Source organism: Doryrhamphus excisus, linkage group LG21 (assembly GCF_037039965.1).
Source record: "Doryrhamphus excisus strain RoL-2023G ecotype Guam linkage group LG21, RoL_Dexc_Guam_v1.1, whole genome shotgun sequence".
NCBI classification, from domain to species: Eukaryota; Metazoa; Chordata; class Actinopteri; order Syngnathiformes; family Syngnathidae; genus Doryrhamphus; species Doryrhamphus excisus.
The window spans coordinates 12,152,517-12,169,925 of record NC_136377.1 but is presented as its reverse complement, the minus strand read 5'-3'; the positions used below and the strand labels follow the sequence as shown (position 1 = coordinate 12,169,925).

Here is a 17,409-nt window from a genome sequence, read left to right as displayed (position 1 = left end):
TCATAGGCTGCTGCAGAGACCCAGGGACGTGGACGACTGGAAGTTTGCGCACAAACAGCTCCAGGAGCATGGCGTACGACCATACCATGCACACGTAAACAACAAAAAAAATATTTGTAAAGTCCTTTAAAGTGTCGATCTTGGCTTAGAGAAATGCCTTGACTAGCCTCTAGCGCTAGCCCAGGGGTGGGCAAACGTTTTGACTCGCATTGATATGACAAAATTTACATGGGGGGGGCAGACTATATATTTTACACGTAACAGTCCACCTGGTATTATTGTATCTGTAAAATTGTCATGCAATCTGCTATTATTATTTATTATTTTATATTTATATTTAAATATTTTAAAAATAATAAAATATTATAATAATTACAATAAAATTAAAATAATAATTATTATATTATTATGTAAAATATGCAAATATAACAATAATATTATATATAATTAATATAATAATTAGCATTAATATAATAATATATAATAATTATTATATAAATAAATATATAATAATCATAATAGTTCTAATAATAATTATAATAATCTAATAATCTAATAATCTAATAATCTAATAATCTAATAATCTAATAATCTAACAATAATAATAATAATAATTATTATTATTATTATTGTTATTATTATTATTATATATGCAAATATAACAATAATATTATATATAATTAATATAATAATTAGCATTAATATAATAATATATAATAATTATTATATAAATAAATATATAATAATCATAATAGTTCTAATAATAATTATAATAATCTAATAATAATAATAATAATAATAATAATAATAATTATTATTATTATTATTATTATTATTATTATTATTATTATTATTATTATTATTATTATTATTATTATTATAATTATTATTATTAATAATAATAATAATAATTATTATTATTATTATTATTATTATTATTATTATTATTATTATTATTATGTGCTTGTGAGGATAAGAAGAGGGTGGCTTCTTAAGCCAAATCAAATCGAATTTCAACTTTTATTGCAAATGTTGATTTGAAATCGGAGGATGACGTCAACATCAAGCTAGCAGGAGGGCTTGGAGGGGGAGGACATTTTCATAGATGTCTCAATCACTTACTATTTTCTATTTTCCATTACAGAAGAAGCAACCACCAAGCTCAAGATGTGTACCTATTCTGCCCGGCAACTAACAGACAAGATATATTAAATATCCATATATCGCCTCAAGGGGACAGCATCACTTTGCGAACACCTTCATAATATTTCTATTGATTGCCTCATTATTTTTTAATTAGTGATATTATATTAGTGGCAGATATTTAAACACATACAATTCTGTGGTGTTAATGTATTTTACTGTTTTTATGTTTTTTTTATTTTACACTATGAATGTAAAGAAAAGAGATGCACCAGGCAAATTTTTATCTTAATTAATTTGAGTTAAAACAGTTAAGAATGTCAAAATGCTACTTCTTAATGATAATTTCTTTATTGATCACAGGGCACATATAGACAAACAACCATTCACACTCACATTCATACCTATTTTATTCATTCATTTTCTACCGCTTTTCCTCACGAGGGTCGCGGGGGGTGCTGGAGCCTATCCCAGCTGTCTTTGGGCGAGAGGCGGGGTACACCCTGGACTGGTCGCCAGCCAATCACAAGGCACATATAGACAAACAACCATTCACACTCATATTCATACCTATGGACAATTTGGAGTCGCTAATTAACCTAGCATGTTTTTGGAATGTGGGAGGAAACCGGAGTACCCGGAGAAAACCCACGCATGCACGGGGAGAACATGCAAACTCCACACAGAGATGGCCGAGGGTGGAATCGAACCCTGTGCTCCTAGCTGTGAGGTCTGCGTGCTATCCACTCGACCGCCGTGCCGCCTATTGTAAGAAATTTCACTGGTAAAACTACTTCCATAGTAGGGTTTTTCCCGCTTTTTTTTCATAAAAAAATTGTGCATTGCATCTGTCCATAAACAGTATACACATAACATAAATCTGTCAAAAAATACATACACACACATAAACTAACTAAATAATAATAAACTCAAAATGAACCCATTATACATTCACTCCACAGTCACACACTGGTGGTGGTACGCTACATCTGTAGCCACAGCTGCCCTGGAGTAGTCTCATGGAAACATGGCTGCCGATTCGTGTCCACGGCCTCTCCGATCGCAACTGCCACTGTTTCCATGAGTTCCTCTGGGAAAAATCTTTTACAAATGGGAACAAATCAGCTGTGGCATATTAATAATGTACAAAGTTTGACCTCTAGCCGTTGCGTATCTTCAGGTGGATGAGATGCAGCTGAAGGGTCAGTAATAATCTCTGCAATAAGGCTCTGAGCTAAAATATTCATCCCGCCAATACGCTCTCAATAATAAGCTCTACTGATTGCTCTAATGAATAAAGACTTCAGCAGGCGGAGGAATTAGACAGCTTAATGATGAGCGTGCAGACATTTCTATCCCGCTGCCACTCATTCCGCCATGCTCTGTTTGGAATATACTTCAAGCAGGCGGCCTTAGGGTCCTCCAAAGCGCTGTGTGACGGATGTTTTTGTGTACGCTCTGCAGGTTCACGATTTTTTACGGCGAGATTAAAATGCAAATATTTTATAAATAGAATAGACGTAGTTAAGAAGTTGTGTAGTTAAGAAGAGAGCTGAAAAGCGGGAAGGTTTTAATCCTCATCATAGTGGAAGGACCATACAGATTTTCTCTTTTCCATTCATTTTTGGAATCAACCTTTCATCAAAAATGATCATTTCATCTCACACCAACTACATTTTTGCTTATGGCATCAAAATGCAGTTTCTGAAACAGCCATAAATCTTATTGTTCTGCTATGTTTGGGGCAATGACAGCTTCTCCATCATCACATTTATTCTCCCTCTCTTTTCCTCTCTTCCCCTCTATCTCTACAAAGGTTTTGCATGGATTTAAACATTCTGTGCTCTCAGCATAACCATAAAACTTTCATAACTCTCTGCAGTCTCTTTAACTTTGAGGATATCAGGGGACAAGAAAGTCCTCTCCTAAAAAACTGCAATAGAAGCACAACAGAGTACCTTCAACTATTCATTCATTTTCTACCGCAGGGGTGCTGGAGCCTATCCCGGCTGTCTTCAGGCGAGAGGCCGGGTAAACCCTGGACTGGTCGCCAGCCAATCACAAGGGGCACATATAGACAAACAACCATTCACACTCACATTCATACCTATTTTATTCATTCATTCATTCATTTTCTACCGCTTTTCCTCACGAGGGTCGCGGGGGGTGCTGGAGCCTATCCCAGCTGTCTTCGGGCGTAAGGCAGGGTACACGCTGGACTGGTCGCCAGCCAATCACAGGGCACATATAGACAAACAACCATTCACACTCACATTCATACCGATGGACAATTTGGAGTCGACAATTAAACTAGCATGTTTTTGGAATGTGGGAGGAAACCGGAGTACCCGGAGAAAACCCACAATGTGCAAACTCCAAACAAGCGGAGAATCGAATGCAGGTTTTCTCAATCTCCTGACTGTATGGAATGCTAACCACTCGAGTTATATTTGATTTGTTTTTTTGCAGTGTCAGGTTCGTAATTGACATTTCTTTCAAATCCACAATTTATACGCACCCTCATTATGCAATATAATCATGCATTTTCTAATTTCAGGGTTTCATTTTGGAGAAAAGTCAGATTTAGTGTTTCAGATTAGATGGGGTGATTTTCCCATTAGGTCCCTCGGTCTACAGAGTGTCGTTATAGGCTGTCGTTGTGAACACTTCATGCATGATAAGGGCTCATCGTGGATTTCATTAGGACAATAAATCTCAGTAATTGGAAATGAATTTTGCACATTATAAAATTGCAAATGATTACACAATATGCATTGTGTTTTGTTGCGGTATTTACAGAATAAATTAACATTTAAGATCCCTCATATGACACACCTGTATGCAATGACCACACGGACCCTCAACCTAAACAGCATTTTAATGAGATTATTGGTGTAAGTCATGGTAAAATAAGTCAAATTTTACTATGTGTGGGAATGCTGATAATAGAATATGATTTGTTTTATATGCAGTGTTCACTAATATTAAGAACATTATTTGAAAACAACGGATTCATTTTGTCTTTAAAGTTATTTTTACCCAAAATTATTAGCGCTACTCTTTTTTTTAATAGCGGAACATTTTAATCACACAATCAACTCATGTTCATGTTTTTGTATTTTATTTACACTTAAATGCAGCAAAAAAATAATGGACATTTTTTTGTTTTTCTTATTATTTCTGTTAGGTTGATCACACATAAGCCATTAAATATTTCAGTTACCATCGTTACCATGGTATTTTTGCCAGCCTATATACAGTATATACATTATATGTGGTGTATATTTAAAAACACCTCCATGCTCCAGTACGGGGGAATGGGAAAAGGCACACAGTGTAAGGTTAAGGATGAAATTAAATTAGCTGTAACCCTCCTGTCTTAGTGAAGTGTTGATTGATAGCTTTCCTTGGCCTATGGCCTTGTGTGTTGTCTTTGTGGATATACGATGATAAAACAGAGTGTCTGACACAAGTGGCCGTATGGCCCATTGAGCCTGTCTGTCCTCTCTCTGCTCTCCTGCAGCCTCCTCTGCAAACCCATGTCATCATTCATGAGCCCAACCTCACTCCACTCCTTTTCCCCTTTTCCCACTTCCCACAATGGGATGCAGTGTGGTCATTCCGCCAAGCAGCAGCTTACAGCTAACCAGTTTGTTGCCAGTTTGGCTTGACCTGGATACAAGGCTTTTGTAGTGCTAAATATACTGCATCGTATTAATTTATAAGAAGATGAGACACAGACAGTCACTTATTTAGTATGTTTTTACAACGTTACATTGGCTCGCTGAAAGTCAAGTGCTACACATGGCTGACTATTGTGCAGTCAGTGTGGGATGGCTGTGGGTGAATGGTTGTTTGTCATTATGGGCCTTGTGATTGACTGGTGATCATTTGTTCCAGAAGGTCCAACCAACACCGAAACGTACAAAATGGAGGTACAGCAATCCCTCGTTTATCAAGGTTCATTTCCGTGAAGTAGGACTCCTTTTTTATGAAACCTTTATAAACATATAAGAAATACAGTAAAGTCTCGTTATATCGATATCGGTTATAACGAATTACTACTTATTACGATACTATTTTCATTTCCCGGCAAATTTCTAGTCTTTTATGATATAATTAGTTCTGTTAGTACGATACCCGGTTATTATGATAATCCGGTTACTACGATGCCCTTTTCATCTCCCGCCAGCCAATTTGGTCTGCTTATATCGATACAAAAGCAGCTTAAATCAATCTTTGCTTAAGGATTTCAATACCAAAAAAGAACAGGGCGAACGGCTGCTTCTGGTGGTGGAAGTGTGAAAAATAAAGTTGACTGGAAGCAGCCGTTCGCCGTGTTCTTTTTTGGTATTGAAATCCTTAAGCAAAGATTGATTTACGCTGCTCGACATTGTTCTATACTATAGAACAATGTCGAGTGCATTATTGCCCACTTTTAATGCAGTTCGGCACAGGATCGGATATATGGATAGTCCGGTTATATCGGTATTTTTTCCGACTCCCGAGAATATCGATATAACGAGACTTTACTGTATATAAGATATATGTGTGTTGCAATAAATGTGTTCCGGGTGTGTGGAGGACAGGAAGTGATGTCTGGGGTTCAGATATAAGATAGGAGTAGATTATGGCCGCAACACATAATTGTTATAATTCTGATTCTTATAATGTTATATATATATATATATACATATATATATATATATATATATATATATATATATTATGTTAATGTTATTGGATACTGAGGTAATTCCAACCTGCTTGTTATGGCGGTCAACTTTGGCATCGTATGTGTGTCTCACAAAACATTACAGCAACAGTACTGACACCTAGTGACCAGTGTAGGATACTACATAGCATCACGGTTGTGAATGCATCTTCCGAATGCCTCATATTTGTATTTCAGGTCATTTAGCCATTCTTATGCTAGTAAATGCGCAATTTAGGCATAAAAAATAATTAAAAAAACTGCTTAATATACACATTTTTCGTCTAATAATAAGCCGTATTCAACCACAAAACAACACAATTAATTAATCCATCCATTTTCTATGCCGCTTATCCTCACTAGGGTCTGGGGTATGCTGGAGCCTATCCCGGCTGACTTGACTACATATGGACAATTTGGAGTCGCCAATTAACCTAGCATGTTTTTGGAATGTGGGAGGAAACCGGAGTACCTGGAGAAAACCCGCGCATGCACGGGGAGAACATGCACACTCCACACAAAGTTGGCCGAAGGTGGAATCGAACTCTGGTCTCCTAGCTGTGTGGCCTGCACGCTAACCACTCGTGCAGCCGCAAACAGACTACTCTGTTGAATGTATGAAAAGCGAGGCAAAATTTTGGTGAAAACACCGGAGTGTACACAAACGGAGGTTGGACTGTTTCATTGTAGAATTCCGCTGCGTCATGCTCCCTGCTTATAGGATACTACCATTTAAAGCTGTCGATTTAGAATTGAAATACGTACTGAAATTTGTCTTCATTCAAACTCAAATGTGACTGAAACACCCAGCCGCAACCATTACACACGCTCTCGGAGCTTCCACACCCCATCAATATGTTGCTGGGATGAATAATATCCTGCAGTGAGCAAGTGCTGAGCTCAGCTTTACCGGGCAAATCCGCCATCAAGCAATGTAATCAATAGCAGTCAACACCGCGGATTGCTGCACAAATAAACTAATGACAAGCCCACGTAGTGCAGACAAATAGTTTAATCAAAAAGACAAATGAACTCCTTCAGGTCATCATAGGATGATGGATCATTCAATGCCAGTGCAAAGAGCTTTTATCATGCACTCTGACGACGGATGATTCATGAATTATTTGTCGATCTACAGGATGTCTGCAGTGTTCTCACATCTGAGATTATTTTGGGAGAACTTGTGTGCTCTTGTCAAAGTAGGGTACATCCCCCTGCCGGATATCTTGACCTATTTAGGCTAGGAGGCCGCTAGAATACAAAGAACCTCTGCGGCAGGCACCTACTTTGGGGTAAAGAGGTCAGTCCTCATTTCTGCTTTTCCCTTAGAATCCAACATTATTGTACCTAAAATCACTTACAGGGTTAAACGGTCGGCATCAGACCTACTTAAACTGCAAAGGCAACTTGTGAAGGGGCGTTATTATGTGCATAACTGGAGTTAAATTACAAAAAAGTTTGAACCACAGTTTTTTGTTCATCTAAATTTTTTGTATCATTCATTATTATTGTTTATTTATATATTTGGTATGCATTTGAAATGTTTATAGAAGGGAACAAACTCTCAGTAATTGCTGAGACCTGGACAAGAACTAGGATTAATTAAGCTCTTCTTCTTCCTTCTCCTTTTCGGACATGTTCAGACAAGTGTTAACATGATGTCCATGTGAGGTCCGAAACAACATTATCTGTTATGTACATTGCGGTTTGAATATCGTTCCCTCGCTATATTGTGGTTTTTCAAAAATGAATACTTTTTCACGGTTGATGAGAGCCAATTATTCAGTGTGGAAGTGGTGCTTTTTTTTGCCTACTTATTTTGTCTTTCTTCCTCACTCAATTTCATACCCATTCTTACGTTTAGGATAAATACATTGGAGGCTAACTGGAGTTAAATTACAACAATGTAATATCAGCCAGCTGGGGAAAAAAAAGTTTGAACCACAGTGTCTGATATCATTTATCCTGAAATTTGTTCATCTAAATTTATTGTATCATTTATTATTATTGTTTATTTATATATTTGGTATGCATTTGAAATGTTTATAGAAGGGAACAAACTCTCAGTAATTGCTGAGACCTGGACAAGAACTAGGATTAATTAAGCTCTTCTTCTTCCTTCTCCTTTTCGGACATGTTCAGACAAGTGTTAACATGATGTCCATGTGAGGTCCGAAACAACATTATCTGTTATGTACATTGCGGTTTGAATATCGTCCCCTCGCTATATTGTGGTTTTTCAAAAATGAATACTTTTTCACGGTTGATGAGAGCCAATTATTCAGTGTGGAAGTGGTGCTTTTTTTTGCCTACTTATTTTGTCTTTCTTCCTCACTCAATTTCATACCCATTCTTACGTTTAGGATAAATACATTGGAGGCTAACTGGAGTTAAATTACAACAATGTAATATCAGCCAGCTGGGGAAAAACAAGTTTGAACCACAGTGTCTGATATCATTTATCCTGAAATGTGTTCATCTAAATTTATTGTATCATTTATTATTATTGTTTATTTATATATTTGGTATGCATTTGAAATGTTTATAGAAGGGAACAAACTCTCAGTAATTGCTGAGACCTGGACAAGAACTAGGATTAATTAAGCTCTTCTTCTTCCTTCTCCTTTTCGGACATGTTCAGACAAGTGTTAACATGATGTCCATGTGAGGTCCGAAACAACATTATCTGTTATGTACATTGCGGTTTGAATATCGTTCCCTCGCTATATTGTGGTTTTTCAAAAATGAATACTTTTTCACGGTTGATGAGAGCCAATTATTCAGTGTGGAAGTGGTGCTTTTTTTGCCTACTTATTTTGTCTTTCTTCCTCACTCAATTTCATACCCATTCTTACGGGGGCTGTCTCTTGTGTCACTTCAGAGACACCATAGCCTGCACACATGCGCGGCACGATGTGATGTAAACAAAGGTATCGACCCACATTCCCAATGCTAACGGTGAGTTATTGCTTATTATTAATTATCCCGTCTACTCTATTGGTGGTATAAAGGTGAAATTATTTTTTCCTGAAGATTTGGTTGGACTTTTCAATTGTACAAACCTGAGGAACATTCAACTTTTGAATTTCCATGAACGCAGGGAAGCAACAAGGCGTGTCAAATGCAGCTGATGCTCAACAGCGCAAGTCTGGTCACGTCGCCATCCATTTTTAATAAAGGACATGACATCTGTTGCAGCTTGTAACGGCGGCCACCTAATAGTCTTGCAGCTTTTACCACCTTTTTACACTGTGTATTAAACCAGTGGCGGTTGGCGGGGAGATAAACAAATTTCGAAATGTACTGTCCGGCGTGTAAATGTTTGATTTGAATGATGTTGGAACAAATGCAGCTCGGGCAGTGTATAAAAATCTGCTTTAAAGAGCGGCATCATTCTTTGGAGGATGCAGCATGCGCTGCTGATTAAAGATGCTGTTTATTCAGCCAAAGCTGCATTGCTGTGTCTGCGTAGATGGTGAATATTGCATGTCATTCCTCTCTAAATAGCACTGCGGTACCAAATTCCGTGCAGAGCAGTGGCGGTGGGTCATGTGTGATATTCAGAGGGCACATGTTGAATATGTATATATATACTTTTTTAATCATTAAACATTTTTCCATCACTATCATCTTTTTTTTTTTCAGCCCAACATCCACTCTTTATCCCGCAGCGTTTGTGATTTTATCTTCCTAGGATCTACTCTACTCTTCCGTTATCTCTGCCGCTCCACTTATCTTTTGTTCCGGCCCCGCAGCATTGCAGTGGAGAGGAGCACGCATCAACATACTTCCTGCCTCTATACCTGCAAGGTGCAAACCTCAAATTTATTAATGCAGCCCAAAGGCTTTTGTGCTTTCACGCTAGAAAGTCACACACACACACACACCTGTGGTCTTAAGAACATATGAGCCCAGCACAATGATGTTTTTTGTCAAGTATATTGTTATATTGTTATGTAGCGTTGTTTGTTTGTTGTCCTGGTTCTAATTTGAGTATAGATTATTTTTTTAAGATTTATTTAGCAACTTCATCAGTAAGTGTATAGATAATGGCATAAAAATTAAGTATATCGGTGTGTGAGTGACACGCAAGTGTACCTGCAGCAAATTAAGAAGCTTTCTAATTTCACTGCTTTACTTTGACACATAGAAATGTGCAGCTCTCCAAATTGTATCATTCCCAGCCTTATTTAATTTGCGTATTTGTGAATTTATTAAGGGTTACACTTGTTATATATAGAACATGTTCAAGATTGGCACTTCGATAACTTACATTGCATATATCAATGTTTGTCTTATTTTGCCCAAACAGTGTTTATTTGTGAAATGCATCCAGTAGAAAGAGATCATTTCACATTAAAAGAGCAGCAGTCAATATGTTATATCTTTGGTTGAAAGGCAATGTGATTTCTGAGTTGGTTTAAAATGCGTAAACGGGTTCATAGTTTGTAATAAATATGTTAAAATCTATAGTACAACTAGTTAAAAATATAAAAAGTGAGACATCTTTTAAAAAAAAATAATCGTTTCAGTGACAAGAGTGAGTACTCTTCTCGCAATTAGACAATCTTTGACGTTTTTTCTTCTCTCTGTGAAGCACAAGCTAGCAATGGCAGAAACGAAGTTTGATAAGCTCATAAACAAGCTGTGTTTGTTCTAAAACGTGGAAAACTTGGGAAACGTTCGTCTTTGTGAGTCTTTATGTGTAAAAAAAAAAACACTTAAAATAGCGGTATCGAATGTTCCTGAATTATTATTTGGAATGTGTTTGTAAACTTGATGGTGCAATGCACTGTAGCTGTTAGCGATCTTGTGTTTTGGCTAGCTTCAAGCATATTTAATGTACATTCACAGATAGTAATCGTATTCTCTGTATGTTACAGTTATATGTACGACAAAGAAAGCTTCCCTGTGTACTTATTGTCTGGCAGCATACAGTCACGTGTTGTGAGGACAGCACAAATATTGGCGGTTGATGATCAGTATGGGTAAGCAAATGTTGGACAACGTCGGTAAGTCAGATATCAATATGAAAACCTTATTTTGGATTTTTTTAAAGTTCTAATAAAAACTATTATATTATGATTAATTCGTACATGGACTGCACGGTGGATGAGTGGTTAGCGCGCAGACCTCACAGCTCGGAGAGCTGAGTTCAATTCCACCCTCAGCCATCTTGCATGTTCTCCCCGTGCATGCGTGGCTTTTGCTCGGGGTACTCCGGTTTCCTCCCACATTCCAAAAACATGCTAGGTTAATTGGTGACTCCAAATTGTCCATAGGTATGAATGTGAGTGTGAATAGTTGTTTGTCTATATGCGCCCTGTGATTGGCTGGGCGAAGACAGCTGGGATAGGCTCCAGCACCCCCCGTGACCCTTGTGAGGATAAACGGTACAGAATGAATTAATAATTCATACATTTATTGAATGAATGAAAAATTAAATTAAAGGAAAGTCAGCATCAAGCATCGTTAATTGTAATACATTTATATTACTACAAAAATGCATTTTTTGTTTCACTGACTCACTAGCATCCCTTGAAGAAAGCTGTGTAATAGCCTAGTATTTATTTATTTATTATTTATTAATTGCAATAAAGCTAATTTAAAGAATCCATGTATCCAGTAAATGTCCTAATTCTTTTCATTCATTCATTTTCTACTGCTTATCCTCACAAGGGTCGCAGAGTGTGCTGGAGCCTATCCCAGCTGTCTTTGGACGAGAGGCGGGGTACACCTTGGACTGGTCGCCAGCCAATCACAGGGCACATATAGACAAACAACCATTCACACTCACATTCATACCTATGGACAATTTGGAGTCGACAATTAACCTAGCATGTTTTTGAAATGTGGGAGGAAACCGGAATACCCGGAGAAAACCCACGCATGCACGGGGAGAACATGCAAACTCCACACAAAGATGGCCGAGGGTGTAGGCAAAGAATTAATGAATATCAAAATTGCCCCGGACTGAAAATCCACTTTGTATGTGAAAGATCTTTCAATAAGTATATTTATTAGTTGTAGTTTTACTTTACTTTGGTTTTATTTTGTCATATTATACAGCACCATTGAGAGTAACAGTTTTTGATGGCATGTGGGAGGAAACCGGAGTACCCGGAGAAAACCCACGCATGCACGGGGAGAACATGCAAACTCCACACGGAGATGGCCGAGGGTGGAATTGAACCCGCGTCTCCTAGCTGTGAGGTCTGCGCGCTAACCACACGAATTCTTTTCATTTTTAAAAACCTAATATTAATCATAAATACCTCAGACTAATTGAATCATTGTGCCAAAAATGTACCTAAAATGCTTCTGTATGTTTACCTCTTAGGCAACCAGTGCCCCTAAGTCCCCTAAGAAAAGAATATTCACACATCACACAGTATTCTGAGATGCTTTACAGGCTATACTTAAATTATGAAATAACCTCTAACGCTGAGAAGGCTGTGCCTGCTGTATAAATTAGCCAGTGCATGAGGAGACTTGACAATGACTCCCTATTCTGCATCGTAATCATGAGGGCATTCATTGGTTAATCATGTACAGTACATACTGTACAAGGTGAGACCGGCCTTATGAGGAAAAGGAATACACAATCCACTTGTTATGATGTACAATGTACAATGATGCAGGCCACCTGCGGTTGGTATGAGGCATAGAAGCAAAACTCAGTGTATCTGTTTTAAAAACTATAATTAAATAAACTCGACTTTCTATTCCTAGCTTCATCACCCACCTAACACCAGGGCATGTGTTAGCTTAAAGTCTGCAATTAAGAAGAACCTTAATTGTAGCTGGAATAGACAGAGAACGGTCAAACAGGTGACTGACATGCAACCATGTTCCACACTTTTAAAGCCAAGGACACTCATCAGCCAATGGGAGATCATGTTGTGATTGTTTTTTTTTTTGGAATAGCAGCCTTGGAACTATATGTACAAACATGCAAATGTATTTCTTACAGACTACACAAGCTGAATATTCTGCAGTATGTGTGATGCCATCGAGCTGTTGCTGCATGCAACGGTGGGAAAATGCACTTCACGATGCACAACTGTGAATCAAATGCGTCACAGTTGGTTGCGTTGGCAGACAGACCACACCTGACCACACCCAACTGGGGTGTTGGCTGTGATCAGTGGTGCGACAAACGTGAACCTTTCAACCCGTAGAGGTCAGTGCAACAAATTTGGACTTCGGAGGCACCCGTACAACGTAAGACTGTGCCAGAGGGTGAACAATTCTCCAACTTGCTGATACATACCCACAAAATAATTGGGATTGGTTATCTGACCATGCAAACACATGCTTAGTGGGAGGGAGTCTAATCCTAACAAATACAATAAGTGTTTTTACTGTGTTTGGGCCACATGAAAAGAAAAAAGTGAGGAAAAAGTTGCAACATTTTGAGAATAAAGTCATATTGAACTGAGACGGTGGTCATTTTACTGAAATTAAGTCATTATCTGAATCATAAGTGACTGTCAAAATTCCCACGCAACTTTCTCTATAGACCTACCATAGATTATCATTAAAAAAAGCAAGGTTTAAGTCCGTGTAGTTGTTTCTCAAGAAGCTGACCCATCCATCCTGACTACTTTACTGTTGCCGACATTTTCAAATTCGAACTTTTTTTCTCGGTTTTCGTTTGTAATTGATTCAAAAAGGTCAGACGAAAAACCAAAACGTACATACAGTTCGTATGTTTCCCATAGGAAAAGATCTAAACATTTTGTAAGGAATAATTACAGATTTACATTCATAAAAAAATGTGAAATAATTCTAAATAACGAATGGATAGAACTTATTATTAATGCGGACTTCCCATGGCAAAATGGAATTTCAATTAAGTTGGAATTCCTGCCACTCTCAACTTTATTTGACCCCGTGGTAAGTTATTTAGCCATCACTCTCAATAAAAAGTGCACCGACATTGAGTCAACAACACGTAGGGTGCGGTACGATACAGTACAGGGCAACAGGCCGCCGTTTGTTATGCGCTACATTGTACGAAAAGTGAGGCAAATTTTCAACCACTGTACACTTAATGCTTCACTTAACGCTGCATATATTCAATGAACGGATGTGTATAGGTCTACAAAAGCAAATAACATTGGCATTAGCAGCTTGGTTGCATTTGAAACATGACGAGCAGGTATCTATCATCTACCTCTGCATGTACTTTAAAATGTTGGTTCTATTCCTGCTGTTTTGTAGATAAATGGTCAAAGACACACTACTCATTACTAAAGTTTAAAATAAAAGCTATGTATAATTGAGTTTTCACATTTCGGAAATAACTCTATACAGAAGAAATCCTATATAGAGGAAATTCATTTATCTTGGTCAGGTCTGGAAGCAATAAACAGCGATAAACGAGGGATTGTATATATGAAAGCCATAAAAATAATCTATATAAAACTATTTGCAAGACTGTACAAAAAATGGTGAGACTTATTAGTAATATAAATTTCCCATTGCTTTACAATGTGAGCGTTTCCATTTTAAGAGTTAATAGTAATAACTAGTTTTAATATAACCATACTGAAAGTGAATTGTTTCCCAATTTTTCAGCATCCTCTGGAGCCTTAACATCGGCCAATCGGGGGCATTGATTGGAAGCAGGCGATACTTGGATAAATTGAATATTTTTGTAGTTATGGCATAGAAAACATGTTTACGACCTTCTGTTGCATTAGAAATGCATTTATGTATTATTAGAGCACTCTAGAAATGAAATAACACCCCTATGGTCACATTTACACTGGTGTTACCCAATATAGTAGACATAATTACAGAAGACATGAATAAATGTTTTCCATGTAGAGGACATGAACTCGATGGTTATAGCTTGAGGTGGATTATCGCTGTAGCAGTATCTCATGTTGTTATTGTGATGATGATAATGACTATTATTGTTATTATGTTATTATTATTATTATTGTGCCTGTTGTGCGATAGTTGAAACCTGCAATAAAAGCCTGTTGTCCTGGCTTGTGTGTCTGACCAAACAATTACTGACACCTAGAGACCAATGTAGAAGAGTCACAATTTGAATGTGTCTTCTTAATGACTTATATTTGTATTTTAGTTCATTTAGTTAATTAATGTAGCCATTTTTATGCAGCAAATTATTATACATTTAGGCAATTTGCTGAAATATGCACGTTTGGACTAAGAATGAACCGTATTCAACAACGCAACAGCATGATTTGTTAATTAATCTCTCTCTCTGGCCGCTAAGTCTTGTTTCTGGAATGGCTGTGAAGGGAGTGGCTGTCTTGACCACATGTGTGGCGGACAAAAGTTGATGATGCGGCAGTTGGTTATGCTGGTGTATACGTATGCTGCATGCACAGATCTTAGGGACTCTGCAAGGAGGAACCGAGAGTGAATGCACTGACACCAGGAAGCACAATCCCAGTTCTCTATAGGGATGTTATACGACTTCATGTCCCGCCTGCAGACGTCCTTGAAGCAGAGGAAGGGTCTTCCAGTGCATCTGGTGCCTTGGGCTAGCTGATTATTCATTAAAAACGGTGATAGGGTGAAGCCGCAAAATTCATAGCAAGGCACGACTGTCACTGTAGTGTACTGTACCGTTACTGTACTGTTATAGGACATTATTTTGTGGTAAGGGCATTTATATTATATTTCCGATTTTTATATGCATTTATTGTATAAATTTGTGTGAAATGTTACAAACAAAAAGACGACAGTAAAAACAACTTTATTTTTTACAAATTTCTGACTTTTTTCTTGATAATGTCATTTTACGCTCCTACAATTACAACATTTTTTCCCTTAATGTCACAACTTTATTTCTTTTTCATAATACAATTACTTAAATCTGATCATATACATTTTTTTTTCAAACCACAGTATATTATTATTTTATTCTCATATAACGTTGTATTATTATTTTTTGTACTTTTCACTGGGTTTAATATTATTACACCTGCCCACAGATAAAATAAATCGACATCCAACCAGGTCACAATAGCTAATTCTCTCTCCACCTAATTGCATAAGACGACTCCCTGCAAACAGCTGCTATACATAAGAAGGACATACAGTAAAGTCTCGTTATATCGATATCGGTTAAAACGAATTACTACTTATTACGATACTATTTTCATTTCCCGGCAAATTTCTAGTCTTTTATGATATAATTAGCTTTGTTAGTACGATACCCGGTTATTATGATAATCCGGTTACTACGATGCCCTTTTCATCTCCCGCCAGCCAATTTGGTCTGCTTATATCGATACAAAAGCAGCTTAAATCAATCTTTGCTTAAGGATTTCAATACCAAAAAAGAACACGGCGAACGGCTGCTTCCAGTCAACTTTATTTTTCACACTTCCACCACCAGAGTGCAGCACACACAGCGGAAAACACCCGTCCCTCGCGCCTACCCCTCCGGGTGGCAACACCTTCCCTATCGATAGTTCCGGGGTGAATTATGTCCCGGTAACCGGTAATCACTATACAGCGTAAGTTTATTTTTATTTACTGTAGTACAAAATGTATTGTAGTACAAAAGCATGCTAGATACGCAATCCATGAACTCAAGGAGAAAATTACATGCCATATCAAAGATCCGCCCACTTTTAATGCAGTTCGGCGCAGGATCGGATATATGGATAGTCCGGTTATATCAGTATTTTTTCCGACTCCCGAGAATATCGATATAACGAGACTTCACTGTATCAAAAAATGAATTCAATTATCAAAAACAAAATGGGTTCATCTTGTTAAGGCAGACGATGTTTCTGTCCTCCATCTGCATTGTCAAGCAGGAAAGATGGCGGAAACCTCATTGGAAAGCTCTAACGTTACATCTAATGCCCCGGGGCCCGCTTGAGAGGCTTGCAGGACAAACACAGTTTGAGAGAAAACAAAACACATTTACGGAGTATATCACTCTATTTAGCCCAGTCGGGATGTTCATGTCCTGCGGGTATCAACTACTTTCTGGATTTGTTTCCAATTTCCCATTTACACTTAACCCTATTTGTGTCATTTTGGGTTATTAATCTTGTGGCCTATCAATAAAATCCAAACAAAAACAAGTACTTAAAGCACTACTATAAAATGAGCCAGAACAGCTTCAAGGCTAATGATTATAGTAACTCAGGGAACCATTTTAATGTTCTACCAGTGAAGTGCATGATCAACAAATGGCTTAATTAAGCACAGGAAAGGGAGCCGTTACATTGTTAGAGTATTCGTTATGACTTTTAAAACCAATTGAGAGTTGCCTCCATGCCTCTGAAAAACTACAGGTGGCTTTCTTTATATGGTGGACTAAAAAAAACGCATTCAATTCTTATTTTTTATTGACCACTAGGGGGCGGAAAGACTCCAAAACAAAGTCACAACAGTTAGCATTTAGCTTAGCAAAGTAGTCATGGCTGACAGGTTAGCAAACAGTTGCCTACTTACACATCCAGTAGAAAGAGAGCAACACGGACATCCCTTTGGTCTCCTTTTTCTGGCCACCTGTTGAACGCAATTCCAATATTCACTGGCGTTTTAGC

General features: G+C 37.6%; 1 protein-coding gene across 2 annotated transcripts in view; it reads right to left on the bottom strand.

Annotated features, from left to right (window-relative positions):
• LOC131138230 (gap junction delta-2 protein-like) overlaps nucleotides 1-17,409 on the bottom strand; it is a 29,235-nt gene that overhangs the window by 9,916 nt on the left and 1,910 nt on the right. The window contains exon 2 of one of the 2 annotated variants that reach the window (XM_058086987.2): nucleotides 17,315-17,371. The exons of the other annotated variant lie outside the window; for it this stretch is intronic. Within the exon in view, the coding sequence (XP_057942970.1) occupies nucleotides 17,315-17,371 (57 nt within the window). The remainder of the gene's footprint in view (nucleotides 1-17,314; nucleotides 17,372-17,409) is intronic. 2 annotated transcript variants of the gene reach the window in all.